At 39.9% G+C, this 25,312-nt stretch overlaps 1 protein-coding gene across 1 annotated transcript; it reads left to right on the top strand.

The window, feature by feature from the left end:
- The first annotated feature begins 1,115 nt into the window (after positions 1 to 1,115).
- On the top strand, positions 1,116 to 24,448 carry LOC126159092 (uncharacterized). The gene is made up of 6 exons (XM_049916491.1): positions 1,116 to 1,342; positions 1,498 to 1,609; positions 1,717 to 2,858; positions 5,985 to 6,191; positions 14,033 to 14,273; positions 24,249 to 24,448. The coding sequence occupies exons 1-6, from the start codon at positions 1,190 to 1,192 to the stop codon at positions 24,446 to 24,448; spliced, it is 2,055 nt and encodes a 684-aa protein (XP_049772448.1). The 5' UTR covers positions 1,116 to 1,189.
- Positions 24,449 to 25,312: the final 864 nt, after the last annotated feature.

The following is a 25,312-nucleotide window of genomic DNA, read 5'->3' as shown; positions in this document are numbered from 1 at the left end:
AAAAAAAATCAGAGGCCTTAGAACTTGAATGCACCTCGTATATTACACTACTGGCCATTAAAATTGCTACACCAAGAAGAAATGCAGATGATAAACAGGTATTCATTGGACAAATATATTATACTAGAACTGACATGTGATTACATTTCCACGCAATTTGGGTCCATAGATCCTGGGAAATCAGTACCCAGAACAACCACCTCTGGCCGTAATAACAGACTTGATACGCCTGGGCATTGAGTCAAACAGAGCTTGGATGGTGTGTACAGGTACAGCTGCCCATGCAGCTTCAACACGATACCACAGTTCATCAAGAGTAGTGACTGGCGTATTGTGATGAGCCAGTTGCTCGGCCACCATTGACCAGACGGTTTCAAATGGTGAGAGATCTGTAGAATGTGCTGGCCAGGGCAGCGAACATTTTCTGTATCCAGAAAGGCCTGTACAGGACCTGCAATGTGTGGTCATGCATTATCATGCTGCAATGTGGGGTTTCACAGGGATCGAATGAAGGGTAGAGCCACGGGTCGTAACACATCTGAAATGTAACGTCCACTGTTCAAAGTGCCGTCAATGCGAATAAAATATGACCGAGACGTGTAACCAATGGCACCCCATACCATCACGCCAGGTGATATGCCAGTATGGCGATGACGAATTACATGCTTCCAATGTGTGTTCACCGCGATGTCACCAAACACGGATGCGACCATCATGATGCTGTAAACAGAACCTGGATTCATCCGAAAAAATTATGTTTTGCCATTCGTGCACCCAGGTTCGTTGTTGAGTACACCATCAGAGGCGCTCCTGTCTGTGATGCAGCGTCAAGGGTAACCGCAGCCATGGTCTGCGAGCTGATAGTCCATACTGCTGCAAACGTTGTCAAACTTTTATTGTAGATGGTTGTTGTCTTGCAAACGTCCCCATCTGTTGACTGAGGGATCGAGACGTGGCTGCACAATCCCTTACAGCCATTCGGATAAGATGCCTGTCATCTCGACTGCTAGTGATACAAGGCAACGCCACCTAGGAACAAGGCCTCACATCGTGAGTCTAAGGAACCTGTGACGTCACGGGTAGGGGTCTGAGAAGCTAGGAACCGACTACCGACACACGTGATTCGTAGCGTTTCCATGTTGTACTTTGTGCTGTTCGTGAGTGGTTATTTGATCTATACTCAGTTACGATGCCCCGAAGGTGTTGTATGCCGAATTGCAGGGGCAATTACGATAATGGACCTAAAGTCAGTGTATTTTATTTTCCATCTGACGAGAATTTAAGACGAAAATGGTTATCGGCTGTTCACAGACAAGACTGGACACCGAGTAAGCACTCTGTTGTAAGTATCAGTGTATTTGTTTGGTTAGTGTGTCGTAGTTACTTGAAATGTAGTACAGCTGAACAAAATACAGTAAACAGAAGAACATATTTATAATCTCATACCTCATTAATTTTCGTTATATGTTTTAAAGAGAACTGTATGCTTGTTTTTAGATATGTGAACTGCATTTCAACAAGGACGACATTTTAAGCAGTACCAGTATGTATGACCCGAAAACTGGTATACTCTTGACAGCACCGTTGGATCGTCGACGCTTGAGAAAAGGTGAGTTACGAAACACGCTCTTAGTAAAGTACAGTGGCATAAGAATTATCTTTATTTCACTTATATGCTGTGAGATCGGTTTCATACTTCGTTATTAATTTTTTCAGATGCAATCCCATCGAAGTTGCCTGGATGCCCATCTTACTTGTCGAGTCATCAAACTGCAGTACGAGAGGACCCAGAAATTCGTAGGGGGCGTTTAGAAAATCGTGCTCTTCAAATTGCTATCCAAGAAAGTGTGGACACACATGCGAAAATGATTGATGCGATATCGTTCGATAGTTTAGAACAAATGAAAACAAAGTTGAGTGAATGTGAAAAGCACAGTGACTGGGTAGTGATAAACAAATCTGACAGTGTGAGACTAGTGTTACTAAAGCATAATCCTTACCCAAGAATTTTTTGCCACGTAGTTATAAGCAGTGGTTTATTACTCAGTGTCTTCAATAATGATATTGAAGTGAAATGTATTGGAAACATGAAATTTCCCATGAAAGTAAACAACATACAGGTGGTAAGTGATGTTCTTAAGAACATTTATCTTCTGTATAATAGTTCTGAGGCTCCTGTAGATAACATTTTGTCTTTAATTGACCAGTTATTGCAAAATTTATTAGAAAAGTTGCCAGGAAACGAAACTAAAATTACATTTTTGAAGGAACAGATTTCATTTTTGAAGTGCAGAAGTTCAACTCAATTTAGGTATGATACTAACTCTATGATAATGTGGTCATTAGTACATTCTATAAGCCCACATGCTTACAAATTTTTGAGGAACACTGACAGTTTTTCTATGCCTAGTCCTAACACCCTTTCAAGGCTTTGTAGTAAACTCTCAACAAATCCTGTCATTGAGCAACAGGGTCATCAGTTTATGAGCTACATCACAAATAAAGTAGGTACTTTATCCTCAGATGATAAAACTGTGCTCCTGTTGATGGATGAAATTCATCTGAAGTCTCAGCTTGATTACAAAGCTGGAAATGTTGTAGGATGTGCCTTTAACACTGAAAAATTTTTGTGTGCAACCAGCGCCTATGTTTTTATGGTTCAGAGCATGGAATCACCTTACAAGGATGTGGTATCTATTCTGCCAGTTCATACTATTCAGGGTGATGTTCTGTTCTCTTACATTAAAGCAGTCATTGTTAAATTACAAGCAGTTGGATTTGAGGTGGTTGGTATAGTAGCAGACAATAATGCAATTAATAAGAAAGCAATGTCTAAGTTTCAGATAGATTATATAATGGTAAGACAGAGATTTAGGAACCAGGTTTTAAATTGTAAGACATTTCCTGGGGCAGATGTAGATTCTGACCACAATCTATTGGTTATGAACTGCAGATTGAAACTGAAGAAACTGCAAAAAGGTGGGAAGTTAAGGAGATGGGACCTGGATAAACTGAAAGAACCAGAGGTTGTAGAGAGTTTCAGGGAGAGAAGAGGGAACAATTGACAGGAATGGGGGAAAGAAATACAGTAGAAGAAGAATGGGTAGCTCTGAGGGATGAAGTGGTGAGGGCAGCAGACGATCAAGTAGGTAAAAAGACGCGGGCTAATAGAAATCCTTGGGTAACAGAAGAAATATTGAATTTAATTGATGAAAGGAGAAAATATAAAAATGCAGTAAATGAAGCAGGCAAAAAGGAATATAAACGTCTCAAAAATGAAATCGACAGGAAGTGCAAAATGGCTAAGCAGGGATGGCTAGAGGACAAATGTAAGGATGTAGAGGCTTGTCTCACTAGGGGTAAGATAGATACTGCCTACAGGAAAATTAAAGAGACCTTTGGAGAGAAGAGAACCACTTGTATGAATATCAAGAGCTCAGATGGCAACCCAGTTCTAAGCAAAGAAGGGAAAGCAGAAAGGTGGAAGGAGTATATAGAGGGTTTATACAAGGGCGATGTACTTGAGGACAATATTATGGAAATGGAAGAGGATGTAGATGAAGATGAAATGGGAGATAAGATACTGCGTGAAGAGTTTGACAGAGCACTGAAAGACCTGAGTCAAAACAAGGCCCCGGGAGTAGACAACATTCCATTAGAACTACTGATGGCCTCAGGAGAGCCAGTCATGACAAAACTCTACCATCTGGTGAGCACGATGTATGAGACAGGCGAAATACCCTCAGACTTTAAGAAGAATATAATAATTCCAATCCCAAAGAAAGCAGGTGTTGACAGATGTGAAAATTACCGAACTATCAGTTTAATAAGTCACAGCTGCAAAATACTAACGCGAATTCTTTACAGACGAATGGAAAAACTGGTAGAAGCCGACCTCGGGGAGGATCAGTTTGGATTCCGTAGAAATGTTGGAACACGTGAGGCAATACTGACCTTACGACTTATCTTGGAAGAAAGATTAAGAAAAGGCAAACCTACGTTTCTAGCATTTGTAGACTTAGAGAAAGCTTTTGACAATGTTGACTGGAATACTCTCTTTCAAATTCTGAAGGTGGCAGGGGTAAAATACAGGGAGCGAAAGGCTATTTACAATTTGTACAGAAACCAGATGGCAGTTATAAGAGTCGAGGGGCATGAAAGGGAAGCAGTGGTTGGGAAAGGAGTAAGACAGGGTTGTAGCCTCTCCCCGATGTTATTCAATCTGTATATTGAGCAAGCAGTAAAGGAAACAAAAGAAAAATTCGGAGTAGGTATTAAAATTCATGGAGAAGAAGTAAAAACTTTGAGGTTCGCCGATGACATTGTAATTCTGTCAGAGACAGCAAAGGACTTGGAAGAGCAGTTGAACGGAATGGACAGTGTCTTGAAAGGAGGATATAAGATGAACATCAACAAAAGCAAAACGAGGATAATGGAATGTAGTCAAATTAAGTCGGGTGATGCTGAGGGAATTAGATTAGGAAATGAGACACTTAAAGTAGTAAAGGAGTTTTGCTATTTAGGGAGTAAAATAACCGATGATAGTCGAAGTAGAGAGGATATAAAATGTAGACTGGCAATGGCAAGGAAAGCGTTTCTCAAGAAGAGAAATTTGTTAACATCGAATATAGATTTAGGTGTCAGGAAGTCGTTTCTGAAAGTATTTGTATGGAGTGTAGCCATGTATGGAAGTGAGACATGGACGATAACTAGTTTGGACAAGAAGAGAATAGAAGCTTTCGAAATGTGGTGCTACAGAAGAATGCTAAAGATAAAGTGGGTAGATCACGTAACTAATGAGGAGGTATTGAATAGGATTGGGGAGAAGAGAAGTTTGTGGCACAACTTAACTAGAAGAAGGGATCGGTTGGTAGGACATGTTCTCAGGCATCGAGGGATCACAAATTTAGCATTGGAGGGCAGCGTGGAGGGTAAAAATCGTAGAGGGAGACCAAGAGATCAATACACTAAGCAGATTCAGAAGGATGTAGGTTGCAGTAGGTACTGGGAGATGAAGAAGCTTGCACAGGATAGAGTAGCATGGAGAGCTGCATCAAACCAGTCTCAGGACTGAAGACCACAACAACAACAACAAGTTTTCTACTCCTCCAGATGTGAAAATAAAGTATGATCACCCTGTACAGTCTTCTCCAAATCGCCCATTGTATTATTTTGTGGACACTGTCCATATTTTGAAGTGTATCCGCAATAACTGGTTTAACCAAAAGGAGCAGATCTTGTGTTTTCCTGACTTCAGTGACAGTTTGAAGGGAGGTTTGTCTTCTGTTGGAGCACTGAAAGAATTGCACTTGATAGAAAAAGATGAACTATTGCAATATGGCAGTTCCTTAACTTTGAAGTCTCTATTTCCTAACTCAATTGAGCGCCAAAATGTCAAGTTAGTGTTGCGTATTTTCAGTGATACGACAGTTGTTGCTTTGGACACATTTGGTTCAAAGAAAGCAATTAGCAACTGGGAAAGTACTGCAACATTCATAAAAATAATAAATCGTTGGTGGGATATTGTAAATGTAAAAACATTACTCAAGGGACAGAGGTTAAGAAATATTTTCCAAGAACCTGTGACTAGTAAATCCCATCACATACAAGAATTCTTACAGTGCTTCATCTCATGGTTATGTTCTTGGGAAGAGTGTAGTGATGAAAGAAAACTTACTCGAGAGACACATAGCGCTTTGAAACACACAACTGCTGCTTTGATAGACTTCAGTGACTACTGGCTTTCTGAGAAAAACAGATCATATTTGCTGTTAGGAAAAGTACAGACAGACAGTTTAGAAGACAGGTTCGGCAAATACCGCCAGCTATGTGGGGGAAATTATCATGTTTCTCTAAGACAAGTTTTTGAAACTGAACAAAAACTAAGGGCACAGTCTATGTTTTCCCTTGTGCTTCGGTCGAAAGTAGTTCGGGATGTTGTTATTAAGACCACTGATATTTTTTCTACTCATACTCAAATTCAGGGATTAAAAGAAACATCAATACCAGAATTTTTAAATGTAGCAGTAGATGAAAATGATGTTGATGGAATAGATGAGAATACTTGGCCACTGTTGCATTACATAGCAGGTTACTGCTCACACCAAGCTATTAAAAAAAACCATTGTGAATATTGTAAGGTATTCCTTACTACAGATGAAATGAAGCAGGGTGGTGATGATTTGATTATGGTAAAAGACAGAGGAGGGTTGACATATCCTGCAGATGATGTAGTAGTGTGTGTGACATATGTCTATTTAACTCTACAGAAAATTCTGAAAGACCAGGAAATTTTATTTTTAGAACAGGCAAATCAGAGAAATGTACTTGTGAAGGTAGCATCCCACAACATTCCCAGCAATCTTTTTTATGGGTTTCACTGTAAAAATAAACACTCAATTGATTCAGTCATGAATTGCATACTGTTTTGCTGTGCAAATATTTTGCTAAACAATTACACCAAGAGGAGAAATGATGTAACTACTGTTAAAAATGTAACTGTGTACAAAAGATTGAAAAAATGTTAAATTATACTGTTTGGGGCTTGGGAAGATGATGTGAAATAAATGTTTATTTCTATTTTCTGTTTTTATTTCATGCACAGTATCCCATACATCTTGTTGGTAAATGTTATGTATTGGACCCCTTCTGCTCTCTTCGAAATGGTGCAGCCGTAAACATGAGGCTTTGCTACAGATTAATTTGTTACCACAAATTCTCTGTGAAACCCCAATCTCATAGAATTAGGGGAATAGTCTTTTCTGTTCATCAGTAAATATATAATTAATGCTGCTCCTGCTCTGTGGTTGACAAGTTTTTGTATATATTTTTGTCCAATCAGTAAATTAATTATTCTCACAAGGAGAACAATTCATTGCTAGTATTAGCATGCTAGTCTGCCATCATAAGTAAATATTAATCTGCAGAACAGGTCCAGTCTGTCAATACAACCAATATTTCGGGGAGGGGGGAGGACAATACATAACTTAAGCCATTCTTCATTTGAGAGAAATTGATAATGTTTTTGGAATTTGGAATAGCAGTGCTTTTTTTCCTCTGGGACAACATTAAATAGTGAATAGTAAAAGAATTTAATTGTCATTTAGCTATTGCAGCAATAGACAGTCAAATTACAAATGTTTAAAAAGTATACAGCATGTATACAAAAATTACTTTACACAAATTAAAAAACAATGTTACAACAGATTTTCCATAAAGTAAAATATTCAAGCTAAAACGATTTGTGTAGTACATCTTAAATTGAAATCATTAAGGAAATTATGGTACACTCACCGAGCAGTTATCACTGTGATATTTACACTCATACATTCAAGTGAGTAGGGAGGATTTACTGATAACCAACTGTACTACTTGTGCTTGAATAAATCAAATAAAGCTTCTACCCATTCTAGAGGCAGTTTGTTGAACAGCTTCATACTCACTACATTGCTGTTCTATGATTTAGATAATCTGCAGTAAGGTATGTGAAGATGCACACTATTTCTAGTTCTGGCATTACTGAAGATTGGGATACCACTCATCTGCTTTCACAAATGGCACTATAGATGACATTTTAAATTTTTACAATGCGGTAATACCCATTGCCAATGATCAGTGTATCAAATGACAAGTATTTTAATTAAAAGATGGGGATCAGTATGTGGATGGGTGAATATAAATGGATCAGTTTGTACAGTAAAAAGTAATAATAGGTTCTTAAGATATGTCGTTACATGAAGCCGATGGGTGGTGTCCCATTCTTCAGATAAACCTCAGTTCCATGAGAGTGTAAATCCTGCCTAAGCTGGTATTCTGTTAAGTTAGTCTTTGTATACAGTAGAACAGTGAAAATGTGCAAATTTATAACAATTAATATTTTCAAGCTGATAAACAATGGCTTACAGTGGGCAAGTTTGTCAGAGTTTGTAATGATTCTAATGTGTGATTCCCATGTCAATTTATAATACCTAATAACTTGACACTACCTAGTCTTCTACTGGCAAATCTCTTAAACTAAGTAGTATGTAGAAGGTTCAGTGAAGTTTACACAAGTTTCTGTACGGTAATGTTTTCTTAAGTATAAAACTGTAGATGACTGCCAAATGAGGTATCTGTCATACGAAACTAGAATTTGACATAGATACAAGTCCCAGAGTACCTGCTTCGATAGATTGTCAGTCTTTCCAATTGCGGTACCTCATTTTAAATTAAATTATGCAAGGTGACATACACGGTGAAAATAGTGCTGTCAGAGTTATGGAATTAGAAATTCGCATTTTCAAAACGCGAGTGACGGAAATTAAAAAGTATTTTCACCTTTGGAGCTATAGTTTACGAAATTTGAACAATGTAATTCTCCTGTGAGAATGATTAGCGTTTGTTTACAGATTTGTGTATAAAGCAGTGAGTAGTCTACCAGGAAACTGTTTAATGTTTTCATATACGTGGCGTAGAGCCTAACAAGCCGCTCGGTATTTCGGACCCCTAGTCGTGACGTCACGAGTCGCGTTGTGAGGCCTTGTTCCTAGGTGGCGTTGTACAAGGCCGCTGGCGTCCAGCACGGCGTTCCGTATTACCCTCCGATTCCATATTCTGCTAATCTGCTAGCAGTCATTGGATCTCGACCAACGCGAGCAGCAACGTTGCGATAGGGTAAACCACAATTGCGATAGGCTACAATCCGACCTTTATCAATGTCGGAAATGTGATGGTACGCATTTCCCCTCCTTACACGAGGCATCACAACAACGTTTAACCAGGCAACGCCGGTCAACTGCTGTTCGTGTATGAGAAATTTGTTGGAAACTTTCCTCATGTCAGCACGTTGTAGGTGTCGCCACCGGCCCAACCTTGAGTGAAACCACAGTCGCGACACTTCGCCTCGATTTTGTTGCCTACAGCGCCACAAGCGCCCCAAGCGGCCGGTAGGTTAAACTGTGAGTTCGGCGCGATCGTGAAAGCGAATAGTGATTGTTTATTTTATTTTATACAATGGTTTTTACCATCGGGAGCGGTTGTAGCGGAAAAAATTGCAGAAACAACAGGAAGAAGACACCACAGCTGTCTTTTTTTTTTGTTTCCTAAGGATCCTGAGAGGTATATACCATCATGTTATTAAACTGTAGCGTCAGGATTGACTTGCAAACTATATGTGCCTAAATGATGATTGTTTCGTTTTAGGAGCAGAAAATGGCTAGTTAATAGCAGACGAGAAGACCTTATGAAGAAAGACCCAGTTTACCTGCATAATAATATTAGGTTTTGTTCGCTATTTCGAACAAAACCAGTTCATGAAAGCAGACAATAACGAACTCGTGTGGAATGCAGTACCCGCACTGTTTGACATTCCAAATAAGCCACCTCAGCTGACGATGAAGAGGAAACTGCCAGAAAGATTCGACAGTTTTTATTGCCATTTCAAAAGTTATGAAGACATATTTAGAAGCTTGGTTATTTGCAATGAAAATGTTTGTTTATTTTTGAGGGATTGTGAAAATCAGATGGCTTCAGTTTTTGATGAACATTCTCACAAGAAAAACTGTAGTGAATTATATGTGGACTTGTTGATGGCTATTCGAAGTTTTCCTCCTGGATGTTGTGAAGAAATAAGCTGCTGTTGATCAAGATATTTGTTAAAGTGAGACTCGTTTACCGGCTCAAATATTGGAATCAAGACTTAGTTTCTAACAATAAGAAAGCAAATAAGAAACTGAAGAAGTTGGCTCATTTGGGCTGATTTCTTTGGCATTCACTTCTGTTGATAGTCACTTAATTTTCATTGCTTCTTTCGTGTGATGACATTATTTTGTTAGCACCTTGTTCACTGAAAGATTGTTTGAAAATTATTCAAATATTTGGTTTTTCGTGAAATGTAATGTAATCAGATGATTATAATTTTTTCAGCATATTTCTCCCACTATTTGGCAGTTGCTTGTCTCACTTAGAATAATATAAAGATGAAAGTCGTACTTGTGGCAACAGGCGACAATGACAAAAACAGTACGCCTACAGAACGATAAACGAGCTGCCGATCGCTTTTGCATGTAGAGGTACATGTCTGTGCTTCTTACATGTGAATCTGTGTGTTTATATGCTTTTGATATCAACGTGGTAAGCTGCAATTCTGTCCAATGTCACAAGTGTTTCTTCAAGAACGTGTTGTAGCTTGCCACTCTAGTCGTGGTTTTTATCCATACTTGTGCTTATTTTAGAATCATTTTTAGAAACATATATGCTTTCTGATACTACACAAACCCTTAGAGGCAAGAAAATAACTCAAATAATTCGGAAATTACGTAGGAAATGGATGCAAACGAACGTTATGCTTACGACGCTTCTGGCGTTCACCATACCTGGCGCTTGGAGCGCTAGTGTCGCTCTATCTGTCTAAGCCCCGTACACACTGCCACTGGAAACATGTTTCTGCCGGAAACATTGTTTTCTGCGATGTTTCGCAAATGTTCCGACTTTGTTTCTGGTCTCTGTTTCCGTCCACACTGGCGGCAAACATTTCTCGTGTGTTCACGCCGTCTGCAGTGCCCCTTGTGTTATTGTGTTCGTATCGTCTGCTGCTGCGTTATGTCTGGTGTCGAAGAAACAATAATGATACAGGGTGTTTCAAAAATGACCGGTATATTTGAAACGGCAATAAAAACTAAACGAGCAGCGATAGAAATACACCGTCTGTTGCAATATGCTTGGGACAACAGTACCCCAGATAGCACAGTAAGCCGGTTTCAAACTTGTTTCCAGCTGTAAAGTTCAAGTATATAAGCTTGATCAAAGCTGGAATATTCAAGCCTGTTAGCTGGATTCTAGCTTGAAATAAACATCAAAGTTGGCAGAGTTCAAGCTATATTTCAAGCTTGACTTATCAAGCTTGGCTCCAGCTGTATCTACACACGTGGAATACAGCCTGGTATTTACAGCTTGTTTTAAGCTATATAAATATTAATCTGAATTTATTGAACCTAATTAATTACGTTACGTAATATTTAACATTTGTAACATTAACGTACCGAACTGTTTTCTAGTATAAAACAAACTTGTCAACGAACCACAACCATTAACGCGCGTCACAAAGGTAAAATGGCCGTAAACGTAACTTTACGTTACGTAATATTTAACATTTGTAACATTAACATACCGAACTGTTTTCTAGTATAAAACAAACTTGTCAACAAACCACAACCATTAACGCGCGTCACAAAGGTAAAATGGCCGTAAACATAGCAAGGCTCAGAAAAGTAAATAAAATAAGATAAAACAGAACTGGAGACAGCCACACTCAAACCAAACTCCGCGCCGTCATGACGTCACACACAACACCCTTACGTCACGGCTTATAAACGCTTGTGGCGCTTCCCGTGGACGTCTATGGAAGCTATGCTGCGCGCGCATCTGCTGTACAGCCTTCCAGGGAAATTACAGTTTATTTCAAGCTTGGGAAAATTATTTTAATTCAAGCTAAATTTTTACGGCTTGATGTAAACTGTGTAACATGTTGATTTTTCAATCTTGAATTTTCAACTGAACCTAAACTCAATACCCACCTTGAAACAAGCTGTGTAACAGGTTGATTTTTCAATCTTGAATTTTCAACTGAACGTAAACTCAATATCCACCTTGAAATAAGCTTGAGTGCTAGCTGGGACATTTTCAGGCAGACAAACTTTCGAAATTACAGTAGTTACAATTTTCAACAACAGATGGCGCTGCGGTCTGGGAAACTCTATAGTACGATATTTTCCACATATCCACCATGCGTAGCAATAATATGGCGTAGTCTCTGAATGAAATTACCCGAAACCTTTGACAACTTGTCTGGCGGAATGGCTTCACATGCAGATGAGATGTACTGCTTCAGCTGTTCATTTGTTTCTGGATTCTGGCGGTACACCTGGTCTTTCAAGTGTCCCCACAGAAAGAAGTCACAGGGGTTCATGTCTGGCGAATAGGGAGGCCAATCCACGCTGCCTCCTGTATGTTTCAGATAGCCCAAAGCAATCACACGATCATCGAAATATTCATTCAGGAAATTATAGACGTCGGCCGTGCGATGTGGCCGGGCACCATCTTGCATAAACCACGAGGTGTTCGCAGTGTCGTCTAAGGCAGTTTGTACCGCCACAAATTCACGAAGAATGTCCAGATAGCGTGATGCAGTAATCGTTTCGGATTTGAAAAATGGGCCAATGATTCCTTTGGAAGAAATGGCGACCCAGACCAGTACTTTTTGAGGATGCAGGGACGATGGGACTGCAACATGAGGCTTTTCAGTTCCCCATATGCGCCAGTTCTGTTTATTGACGAAGCCGTCCAGGTAAAAATAAGCTTCGTCAGTAAACCAAATGCTGCCCACATGCATATCGCCGTCATCAATCCTGTGCACTATATCGTTAGCGAATGTCTCTCGTGCAGCAATGGTAGCGGCGCTGAGGGGTTGCCGCGTTTGAATTTTGTATGGATAGAGGTGTAAACTCTGGCGCATGAGACGATACGTGGACGTTGGTGTCATTTCGACCGCAGCTGCAACACGGCGAACGGAAACCCAAGGTCGCTGTTGGATCACCTGCTGCACTAGCTGCGCGGTGCCCTCTGTGGTTGCCGTACGCGGTCGCCCTACCTTTCCAGCACGTTCATCCGCCACGTTCCCAGTCCGTTGAAATTTTTCAAACAGATCCTTTATTGTATCGCTTTTCGGTCCTTTGGTTACATTAAACCTCTGTTGAAAACTTCGTCTTGTTGCAACAACACTGTGTTCTAGGCGGTGGAATTCCAACACCAGAAAAATCCTCTGTTCTAAGGAATAAACCATGTTGTCTACAGCACACTTGCACGTTGTGAACAGCACACGTTTACAGCAGAAAGACGACGTACAGAATGGCGCACCCACAGACTGCGTTGTCTTCTATATCGTTCACATCACTTGCAGCGCCATCTGTTGTTGAAAATTGTAACTACTGTAATTTCGAAAGTTTGTCCGCCTGAAAATGTACTGTTGTCCCAAGCATATTGCAACAAACGGTGTATTTCTATCGCTGCTCGTTTAGTTTTCATTGCCGTTTCAAATATACCAGTCATTTTTGAAACAGCCTGTATGTGGAGCTGCATTATTAATGCTAGAAGGTTTACACAAACAAAATGAAAGGCGTCCTCGTCGTTGGTGGAGAAAAACATTCTATAGAAGAACTGGCGGAAATAACCTGCTACGTGAGCTGAGTATGGAAGACGGCTCTGGCTTCCGCAACTTCACTCGGATCTCACCTACCGATTTTGAATATCTGTCAAATATGATATCACCATTTGTTTCAAAAAAGACACGAATTTCAGGAAAGCTATTTCAGTCAACCAAAGGCTTGCAGTTACTCTTCGTTTCCTGGCAACAGGAGATTCATTTCAGAGCCTTGCGTATTTATTTCGCATTTCGAAACAAGCAATATCTAAAATAGTACTTGAAGTATGTGGAGCTCTGGTGGAAGTACTGAAGGATTATGTAAAGGTAAGTAAATGAAAAACATCGTTAAAGAAGCACATTTTCTAAGTTTTATTATTTCTCAATTACGTTACATAATTCGTCAAACACAACTTCTTCAACTGCGTTGTCACTGTCCTCATAGCTTGTAAATGTAACAGGGGAATTGTTACTTGATGATGATGATGATGATGGCCCTGCTACATTCATACCCCTTTTCGACTGCTCACTTTCTAAATACGCTACATGTTGTTTCATTAATACATTATTAAGCAAAGCCATTGTTTTTGCTCGTTCTAACTCGGGCAATTTCCTTAAAACTGAGGCCACATACTGCCCATACGCACTGCATTCATCGTCCTTGTCTTCTTGTTTTTGCAGCACTTTAGTTAGCAATTGAGACGCAATCTTGAAGGGTTGCTGCATGTCTTTTTTCTCGCCCATCATCCTTCTGATTTTTTGGTGGTGGACTGGAAGGTCCAGCTGCAACCTCTTCATCCTCATTTGTGCCCTCTGGCGAATGTACGAAAACCTGAAAATCAAATTTCTTTCTTTCAGATACCTGCGACTGAAAACGACTGGAGTGAAACAGCATGTTTATTCTCACAGATTCTTCAGTTCCCCCATTGTGTCGGAGCAATTGACAGGAAACATATCGAGCTACAGTGCCCTGTTGGTAGTGGAAGTGAATATTATAATTATAAAGGTTCATTCAGCATTGTGCTGCTTGCTGTCGTCGATGCCAGCTACAACTTTTTGTACGCAGATATCGGCTGCCAAGGCAGAATATCAGATGGTGGTGTGTTCAAAAACGCGAGCATAAATGAGTTAATTAACAAAAAGAAACTTAACTTGCCACATGCTGAATGCTTACCAAGTGGCACCAAAGCCCTACCATATGTTTTTGTAGCAGACGATGCTTTTCCCTTACAGGAAAACATTATGAAACCCTACCCGGGAAAACATGTTAAAGGTTCAAAAGAGAGAGTTTTTAATTACAGACTTTCAAGGGCCAGAATGGTTGTTGAGAACACTTTCGGCATTATGGCTTCAGTTTTTCGTATGTTTAGAAAACCTATGTTGCTACAACCGGAAAAGGCGAAAACTGTCACACTTACAGCTGTATGTCTCCACAATTTTTTAAGGCGAAATGCTGCGGCAAGGAACCAGTACACCCCACATGGAAGCTTCGATTCCTACGATTTACAAACAGGTGAAATGATTCAGGCACATGGAGACGAGATGACACTGCATCAGTTTTCATTTCAGCACAGAACATACCAAGGAAAGCTGCTTCCACGAATAAACAAATTCGAGACGAATTTGCTAATTATTTTTTAAGCCCACAAGGAAGTGTACCGTGGCAAAATAACTATGGGTGAGTGTGACTGTGTACCATAAAATACAAATAAAGACAAACAAGCATAATTTTCGTACCTCATTTTCCACAGTATCTGTTGTCTCCTTTGGCTCATGTACATCGTACAAGAACTGCAGCAGCCGATAGCCGAACCAGTTCGAGTCATATGCAGTGTCTGCACCACTACCAGATGGTCTGCTGGCAATAATTTTTCTTTTCTCGCGCCGGTACGCAACCACCAGCGATCGTATTTTTTTTCTCAACACATCCCTTGTCCGAGCCAAAAGCTGCTGCAATTTTTGCAAGTGCATCATGTTTTTTAACGGTGTTTTTGTATTCCTTGCTCCGGACGTTCCATAAACAGTCCTCCCCCTGGTACATTGCAATTAAATCCACAATTTGTTGCCTTGACCACTCCATTATTCTACAAAAACAAAGCGAAAACGAAAACGACAGTAAACAGAACACCACTAAACAGTTGACGACACACACACACACACACACACACACATACGCTATCGCCGTGCAGCGGTGACAAGTAGTAGCTAGCCTGAAACATTGTTTCCTTTGATCTGTACCGACACTGCTACGGATAGATGTTTCTGTGTTTCCAAACATGTTTCGAAACATGTTTCCAAATGATGTCCACATCAAGCTACCGGAAACATGTTTTGAAAACATGTTACAGTCTCAGTGTGTACGCGGCTTAACGGCAACAACTTATTTAGCGGTGAGTGTCGCGACTGTTATGTTAGACTGTGTGTGAAACTGTGAATGCTCTGAAAAGGTAATCATTTGCATATCACAGCATCTTCTTTCTGTCAGTTAAATTTCGGGTCTGTAGCACGTCATCTTCGTGATGTAGTAATTTTAATGGCCAGTAGTGTATTTAGTTCGTAAGCCTCATGACCATTTAGGTTAGATAAGGTTATTACTGTATTAATCTGACACGTTCTGCATCCAAACGATACACTCGCATCAAGGATCTATGTCACACGAAAATAAATAAATTAATTAAAACTAAATAAATGTCTTGTCTTGCGACTTGAGCCAAATATTGTAGTGACTCAACTGCTTGCTGATAAAGAATCTTATATACCACAATATCTTCCTTAACTGTTAATTTTTTTCTCATATTTGCAGCTTCAAACCATGTTTAAATGGATATGCAATTGCGCAACTGGATTGCAGCATATTTACTTTGATCCACGCTAATCGTTCCATGTTTTCTGGTGCATTTTATTCTAATGCCAAGATCTCTCATCTTAAACTAATTCACTAATGCTTCCTTCCAGCTATCATTTCTAATAAGAAGATAATCAAGTTGTCTACATAAACAGCTAAAATGCTTCAGATTCTGTAGTAAATGTAAGGAACATATTCTGACTTCTTCAGGTTTATTTAATGTAATATACTTCTGCTATGCCTGTTTCAATCTGGGTTCGCACTTGCAACTAATGTGGCACCATGAGCAGTAACGTCACAAATTCTAGGTAGCTGCACATCTTTAATTGTGGTGTTGACTGAAACCATATGGGGCGGTATTAATGTGATAGCGCAGGTTATGGCATTAGAGCTGTGACAAGAGTTAAATACAAGGTTCACGAAATGTAAATTTTTGATTCGATTTCGCGCAGTGATAAATGGAGCTACAAACACATTTACAAAAAGAATAACACTCAAAGACGGAAAGTCTGCTGTGGAAAACTTACCAACAGGTGGCATGTGAACATCAACTGCTGATACGCCACTGTTCCAAGATGTTTGAATCTTATTGTATTCGTTGATCGAGGCATTTAGAATAACTAATTTTTCAGAATGAGGTTTTCATTCTGCAACGGAGTGTGCGCTGATATGAAACTTCCTGGCAGATTAAAACTGCCTAGGCAAAGGTCCCGAGTTCGAGTCTAGGTCGGGCACACATTTTTAATCTGCCAGGAAGTTTCAACTAATTTTTCATTTCACACCCGTAACATCAGACTTGGGTACTATTTCCTACATGTTACCCACAATTTATACAGTACTTAGCCTCAAACCTCACGAAGTTTATAGACTCACTTTTTTGGCTATTTATTAAGTTTATTCAATTATTCATCCAAAAATATTTCGAGATTGATGGATAGGCTTAAATCAATGGTTTGGAAGTAACACACACACACACACACACACACACACACTCACACACACACACTGCTGCAGAAAACTATAGTTGTTGTTCTTATAGTTCCAGAAGCTACGAAAATGCGCCTATCGACTACTGTTTTGACTTTTTTCAGTAATATAATGAAAACGTATTGAAACTGAATGGAGTTGAGCAACAATTACTTCATGGTAACTGTAACAGAACGTTCGTGTTTCGAAACACAACCTTCAGAGAGCAGTGGAGGAAGGAAAGTGGTGCAACAGAGTATAACCACGTTAAACTTCTTGTGGCATGACAAAAGCTGCATCTCTTAGATTGCTCCATTGAAAACTGGGAGTTCACACACTCAACTGCAGCATGCCATTATCTGTGGCGATATTTTTGTTGCGTATGGGAACCCATCTTTAGCCCATAAATTGCCTTCCTCAGCTTTCAAACTTCCGTCACCTCCCCCTTCTTCACGCGGCCCTCAGGTTCACGAATGCAAACTTCATCGAAATAACAGTACATAAAAGCAGTTCGAACATTCATGTACTCGATGTCAAGATCAAAATAGACTATTTAAGCTTACAGGGTACAAAGTGAAGGGCGACGAACAATAGGCGAGACCGTTTCATCAGATTTCACACCTGGGATCTGAGAATAACTTCTTGTGATAAAACGAGCTTTATAATGTTCAATTTCACGATCTGACTTTTTTTTTAACTTTGAATACTCATTTCGATTTTATTGCCTTCCTGCCTTGTGGAAAATCGATCAAAAATATATGTCTAGTTTTCAAGTAGTGACATATTCATCATTTCAGGTTTCCTTCCATTTCTCGCATTACTTCTTTATATGAATTTGGCTCAGAGATATTAGCAAAGCAAGCAAAATCATCACTAAAATATTTGGATGGCAGTTTTATTTCACGTGATGATTTTCTAATTTCTGATGGCACAGCTCCTGTATCTGACTGATTGGCGTCCCTATCTGCGTTGCCATTCAGTATCTGCTCACTGTCACTCTGTACCAATTCAAGATAAACTGCATTTCAATCAGCACCAGCCGGCTGTGTTAATATCGTTGCCTCTTCAGCGATGCTATGTGTTACCACTGGCTGAGCGTTGTTCTTGCCATTATCATCAATCATGTTACTGTTTGTGATGCATTCCCAATTTTCAACGATTTGTACATCATAGGCCTGCACAACTGTCTTTGGTGAATTTGGATCAATCAGGCAGTACGCTTTAAAATCTCCGTAATATCCAACTAGGATAGAGTTCTTGGATGCCTTATCCAACTTCATTTTTCTTTCGATACGTGTACAAATGCGCGATAGCCAGAGATTTATAAGTGACTGAGATTTATCTGACGACCGCTCCATAATTTCTCAGGAGTAACATTTTGAACCGCTTTAGTTACAGATTCATTCTTCAGATAAATCGCTGTGTTAGTGGCTTCACCACAAAGCGCAATTCCATTTTGTTCTGGAGTGTATGGAATTGTCGTTTCAAAGCGAATTCCATTCGCCTTTAAGGATGACTACATATGTTGATTGACAAAATCAATTTAATTTTCTACTCATAAAAGTACCACAGAATTCTTTTGTTGATTTTAGCATGTAACTGAGTGATTTTCTTGGCACATTATCCATAAAAGGAGAAGATAACATGCTACTCCCCACAAAGCCATGTTCACTGGGCCACCAACATCAGTATGCACTAATGGTATATCAAACAGATCTTTTATTCTTCCAGTTGATGTTATAGTGAAAGGTTGTCAGGGCAGTTTTTCTTTTATGCCAGAAATACATGTGTCTAAACTGACGTCCAAATTATTCCAGCAAACGTGATTCCCTTTAATAAACGCATTCTTACACAATTCAAATGTGGAAATCTTTGATGACACAATTTGTAACTGTTGAATTATATAGCATCTGCATAATGAGAAACTTCATGTAATTCGTAGGCTTACATGCAGCTTACTTGAGTTGCCATTGCTAATGGTGTTCCAGAGACCGTTTTACCACTTTTGTTGTATATACCACACTGTGCGTAAAAGAACATGCACAACCAACTTCTTGTCGTTTGACTGACCGACAGCAAGTTGTATGCAAGGACTGGAATATATGCAACATCATTAACAGTTGTCTGCACATTCTTGTCATCACACATAACTTCAACAAGAATGTTGCTATCTGCAATTGGCTGAAGATTTCTGTTATCTGCTGCTGCAGATTTTGCAATTGTAGGCAACTGAAAATTGCTGAACGAATCTTTTTTTTTATTAAGAATGTGTTAAGTGCATCCAGAATTGGGTCAATTCTAGTGTAGCTGTAGAACAGCTAAGTATTGGTAACAAGTAAGTCGATAAACATGATTGTTGCTCATTTCATTTGTAGCAATGTAAGCTGTCCTCTAAGATCCCTGCTAACCGCACCATCAGAAATTGCATGTTCGGTAATATACAGCTGGGTATTTGTGACAGACAAGAATGTAAATGTCATTGCCGGTTGTTTCACTTGCAGCAATTTCATCTTTCGTTTAATGTGGAAAATGTAGTTCTGCTTTGATCAAACACAGTTCCTCTTGTTTCAATATCCAAACATGTTTCGTAAAAGTTTCTCCTTCTTCAGTAGATTCATCATTTATTCTCCTACTAATACTTTTTTATGTTCATGTGGCTGTCAGATATTTGCAGCACAGCTGTTATTTTGCTCTTGTTTGGCATTGTTTTTCATGCTTCTGGAGGTACTTACGTAATACCACTGAATAAACTGTATTAAATATACTGAACTTTCTTCGATTTATTACAACTTTCTTCAGAGCACATATAATAAGCACACATCACAAAACATCATCCCACAGAATTCAGGCCTTATACATAGATACCACATTCTATCCTAAGTTCATAATCAGACTCAAATCGTTTCCGTCACATTAGCCACTGTTCCTGTTTTTCGGAGAGCTGTAGCTTGGCTAACAATATATATAAAAACGGAATGGAAATTACAAATTTTAAGAAATCTTTGTAAAGGCAGGAGTACCTGTTTGGTACCTCTGAATGCTAACATACAACGTTTCCATCTGAACGAGTTTGAATAACATGAGGTAGACTTACATTTGAAGGAGTTTGAAGCACACTAATTCTGTCATTGTTTCACATGGGAACAGTTCCCAAATTCCTATCGCAGAAGGGTGGCTTTAAGCAATCAGTTGAGGTCGCATTTTCTTTACCGTTATTGTCGATCATAAATACCTTTGTCGTCACACTGCAGGTCCCAGTAACGACCAGAATAGTGAAGGGTAAGGGGTGGTCTGACAGCATCATCACGTAAACAAACTAGTGGCGTGTCTTCAAGTCCTTTAATGAAAACAGGTTTGGTCTCATGTCTAGTAGGGTTTTTCGGGACCAGTAGTTTGTAGTTTGTTAAAAAATCAATAAATTCCCTGAATTGTGAGGGAGGAAGTTTAGTTGGTGAAAAAAAAAAAAAAAACACGAGACACATTTATTGACTCCCCATGAACCAGCTGTGCAGGAGAAAATTGCATGTCCTCCTCAATACTAGTGTGCAATTCCAGTAAAACCAAAAGAAATGCCAAAACCTAAGACTCTGGACAGCATGCTAATGCTGTCTTTAAGGTCTGGTGAGTATACTCTACCACTCCATTACTGGAGGAGTGGTAGCTCATAATAAGGACATGCTTGCAACCACAAATATGCAATAGGTGTTGAAGAACTGGCATTAAAGTTGATGTCCCCTATGTGAGGTAAAGTCCTAGAGATACTTAAATGGGTGAACCAAATAGATAGCAAAACATTAGCAAAATTATCAGTATATTGTGAAATGAGCAATAGATATTGCAAAACTATACTGAACAAGCACAGCCTCTGATCAATGAGCAAATCAGTCGATCACTGTGACCAAAAACTGGTATCCTTCAAAATGTGGAAGGGGGCCAACAATGTCGATGTGCAAGTGAGAATATCTCCGAGAAGAATTGGGAAAATCGTCAATAAGAGCAGCCAATTGTCTACTAATTTTGTACGTTTGGCATTTCATGCATTACCTCGCCCGACTGCGGTAATATTTCTGCATCCCCAGTCAAGCAACTTTGTAATTAAATACACAGTTGCTCTTACTCCTGGATGAGGCAAAGAGTGAAATGAATTAAAAATAATTCGACACCACTTTTCAAAGATAAATGCATATATTTTTAGGCCAGAAGTATCACACCAAATACCATTTGCGTAACGATCCAGGGGTAGGCATTTCAGATGTAAACCCATTGATTCTGGATGCAGCTGATATTGGAGGAGGAGTGGGTCTGTGTTCTGATACGCAGCCAATTTTACACAATTTTAAAAATAATTGCCAGCAGTTGTGAGATGAACAATCTTCCACCACACGTCCAGCCCAAAAATATGCTGAGTGTCTGTAGAAAATTGGCTATGAAGTCAGCTTAACATGACTGTCATGGAGTATTTAGCACTGGTACATTTTTGAAAGTGGAAGTTAATGGTATGTGATCAGCATATACAGAAAAAGTCTGGCCTTCAAGCCAAGGACGAAAATGTTTTACAGCTAGAAAAATGGCTAGCTGCTCTCTATCATTAGCACTCCAAGATTGTTGCTGCCTTGGCAAATTTTTGGAGAAGAATGGCGGAGGTTGCCATGCTTAAGAAGTATATTGTTGCAATTGAGTCCTCACAGCGACTTGACTAGCGTCAACAAAAAGAGCAATGGGAGCGTAAGCAACAGGGTGAGCCAACAAAGAAGACTGAGCAGGTTTTGATTCTAAGTCCTTGAAAGCTTTAAAGGCTCTGTCAGTCCAAGAAATCTTCCTGTTGCCAGAAGTGTTCTTTCATTTTAGGGGGCTGTTGAGAGGCTCTTGTACTTCAGCCAACATGGGAAGGTATTTGCAGTAATAATTTAACATGCCTAAAAATGGCAGAGCCCTTTCAAAAGTCTCAAGGAGAGGTATGTTTTGAATATCAGACACCTAACCAAGCATAGGAGAAATGCCTTTGTTAGACATCTTGTAGCCTAAAAAAGGAACGTCATTCTTCATGAAAATACACTTGCCAACGTTAGTCATCGTACCGTAGTCCTCCAGCCTTTGGAGCACTGCACATAAATATTTCAAATGTTCCTCATATGTAGCAGAGAGAGCAAATGAAAAACAGTGAAGAACTTTGTGCATGAATCATTGTCATGTTTGGGATGTGTTATGCAGTTCAAAAGGCAAACGATTGTGTTCGAATGACCCCAGAGTTGTAGCAATAGCAATCTTCATTTTGTATTTGGAGCTCATGGAATCTGTGCTACAGCCTTAGCACTGTCAAGGAAAAAAAAAAAAAAAAGTGCCTCCGACGAGTTACAGGTAAAATCAGCTGCGTTAGGAACAGGGTACCTATCAGGGATTGAACGAGAGTTCAAAGCTCTGTAATACCCACAGATTCTATAGTTTCTGTCTTATCTTCTGACCATCTGCAAAGGAGTAGACCAAGCACTCTTAGCACGGGAACCATCACTAATCATCCTTTTAAACTCTTGTTGAGCAGCATGCAGCGTTTCCAGCCAGACGTGATGATGTCTATTAACCACTAGCAGTCCTGGCATACTTTTGATGTGTTGGAGAGTAGAATGGTAATATCTCTCCATTGCAAGTGTTAAGTCAGTTAGTGCTGTAAAATCCTTCAGTGACAGTTGGCTGAGGTCATTATCTGCCACTTGGTAACTGTCCTAATTTCCGGCGCACCCCCACCAAGGCCATACGCACCTGTACATCCGATCTCGCAAGTGCTGATTTTGTTCTCGTTGGTAGGTCATTACATCGTTTTCCTCGTGCCACATTTTCGAACACTGAGCACTGTGCAGTGAACTCTGAAATACAGGGTTATTACAAATGATTGAAGCGATTTCACAGCTCTACAATAACTTTATTATTTGAGATATTTTCACAATGATTTGCACACACATACAAAAACTCAAAAAGTTTTTTTAGGCATTCACAAATGTTCGATATGTGCCCCTTTAGTGATTCGGCAGACATCAAGCCGATAATCAAGTTCCTCCCACACTCGGCGCAGTATGTCCCCATCAATGAGTTCGAAAGCATCGTTGATGCAAGCTCGCAGTTCTGGCACGTTTCTTGGTAGAGGAGATTTAAACACTAAATCTTTCATATAACCCCAGAAAGAAATCGCATGGGGTTAAGTCGGGAGAGCGTGGAGGCCATGACATGAATTGCTGATCATGATCCCCACCACGACCGATCCATCGGTTTTCCAATCTCCTGTTTAAGAAATGCCGAACATCATGATGGAAGTGCGGTGGAGCACCATCCTGTTGAAAGATGAAGTCGGCGCTGTCGGTCTCCAGTTCTGGCATGCGCCAATTTTCCGCGGGCTACGCGTGAAACTTGCCCGCACGCGTTCAACCTTTTTTTCGCTCACTGCAGGCCGACCCGTTGATTTCCCCTTACAGAGACATCCAGAAGCTTTAAACTGCGCATACCATCGCCGAATGGAGTTAGCAGTTGGTGGATCTTTGTTGAACTTCGTCCTGAAGTGTCGTTGCACTGTTATGACTGACTGATGTGAGTGCATTTCAAGCACGACATACGCTTTCTCGGCTCCTGTCGCCATTTTGTCTCACTGCGCTCTCGAGCGCTCTGACGGCAGAAACCTGAAGTGCGGCTTCAGCCGAACAAAACTTTATGAGTTTTTCTACGTATCTGTAGTGTGTCGTGACCATATGTCAATGAATGGAGCTACAGTGAATTTATGAAATCGCTTCAATCATTTGTAATAGCCCTGTATGTGCAGTGACGCATGCAGGAGAAAGCGATGTCTTTTGCGTAACTCACGCACGTGTATTCCACATGCAGACGAGCTCAGCTCCAAGACGTCTGGGAGACGCAGTTGTTCCAGAAATCACTGCACAGTCCCTGTCATGAACATTACATCAATGAGTAGCCATTGCAGTAGGATGTTGAGCACATGAAGGTCCTTTAATGAGACACTTGTTCACCAAGTCTGGTACAAGAGAGAAATTATGCAAGAAATCAGAATGCAGGTCCAGAAACATCGGCAACAACAAAAGTACAAGCATGCGGAAAATCATTTTCCAAGGCCATAATAATGTTGGTTTACCAAACTTTTGGTAGGTGAATTATTAATTCTCGAAGGCCATAATAATGTTGGTTTATGAAACGTTTTGATAGGTGAATTATTAGCTGCCATTAAAACAGGAATTTTAGTAACCTGTATGAAACCACTTGCAGTTGGAGGAATAAAATTAAGCTCTGAACCAGTATCATTCCAGAACAGAGATTGGGATAACTTCTGTCTAGTGAGCACACTTACAGAACAGGGATCAGTAATTGTGGCATTTGAGCTGTACTGTGGACGCTGTAACCGAGATCGACGAGCATGTGCGTCTACTGGCACTCGTCAGTCAAGTCTGGATAAGAGCAGAGCTTAGTACACTGCCTTGCTGCCACCCCAAAACACTTACGATACCAACACCACTTGTGAGTACGTTAAAACGTTTTTTTGTATGAGAAGTAGTTTTAAAACTCTGTCTGTTTAACTTTGCGTTTAGGAGTGCAAGCTTACTCGATAAACTCTCCATGTATGGCTATGACGATGTCTTCTGTAACAGGTATGCAACCGAGTGACCAATAGTGTTCATAAGCGATTCGGGGACGCCGTCCGTAACTTCTTTAATGGCGGCACAATTGTCATTGTTGGCACTTGCAAGAGCAATTGCATCAGCTTTCTTGGTCATTTCATCAATAGATCAGTAAACGCTAATAAGACCACTCTGACTTTTGTGGGAGCCAGTGCATCCAAAAGACCTTTAACGAAGACTCAGCCAGAAGTTCGTTACTCTTGAGCACATGAAGTGAGCGAAGAGTATGAGCCAGGGAGTCACCCCCACACGTGTCACCATCAATGATTTTCTTTAGGTGTGTGAGGTGCCAGGCTGAAGAAGTGTGTGTAGTACCAGGATTCAACTGAAATTGCATGAGAGCTGCTCATACACTCAACCCCACCTTTAACTACCACCTTAATTTATGCACAATGGAGAAATGATGAGCCTGTAGATGAGCAGCAAAAAGGGTTAAAACAACCTATAATTTTATAAAGTTTAATGAAGTTAATAATCCCTACACTCAATAGTTATAAAAAATAGGCAGGAAACGAAATTTCTCGGCTCACTACTAAATGACAGACATAATATCACAAAGAGATTTTATTTTGTCTGATAAACACGTAAATATTCGATTCACTGAACAATGCTTTAATAGAACAATTGCAGAAAATAATGGTGTTTAGGATAAAT

This window comes from Schistocerca cancellata, chromosome 2 (genome assembly GCF_023864275.1).
Source record: "Schistocerca cancellata isolate TAMUIC-IGC-003103 chromosome 2, iqSchCanc2.1, whole genome shotgun sequence".
Classification (NCBI taxonomy): Eukaryota; Metazoa; Arthropoda; class Insecta; order Orthoptera; family Acrididae; genus Schistocerca; species Schistocerca cancellata.
Note: the sequence above shows the minus strand (reverse complement) of the source record. Positions and strands in the feature narration are given on the sequence as shown.

What these genes read in the sequence shown, in the direction of transcription:
- LOC126159092 (XM_049916491.1), top strand. Translation starts at nt 1,190, where the DNA reads ATGCCCCGAAGGTGTTGTATGCCGAATTGCAGGGGCAATTACGATAAT. An exon ending in TCGTCGACGCTTGAGAAAAG is followed by an intron (nt 1,610 to 1,716) that starts GTGAGTTACGAA and finishes TAATTTTTTCAG; the next exon opens with ATGCAATCCCATCGAAGTTG. An exon ending in GTGGTGATGATTTGATTATG is followed by an intron (nt 6,192 to 14,032) that starts GTAAAAGACAGA and finishes TCTTTCTTTCAG; the next exon opens with ATACCTGCGACTGAAAACGA.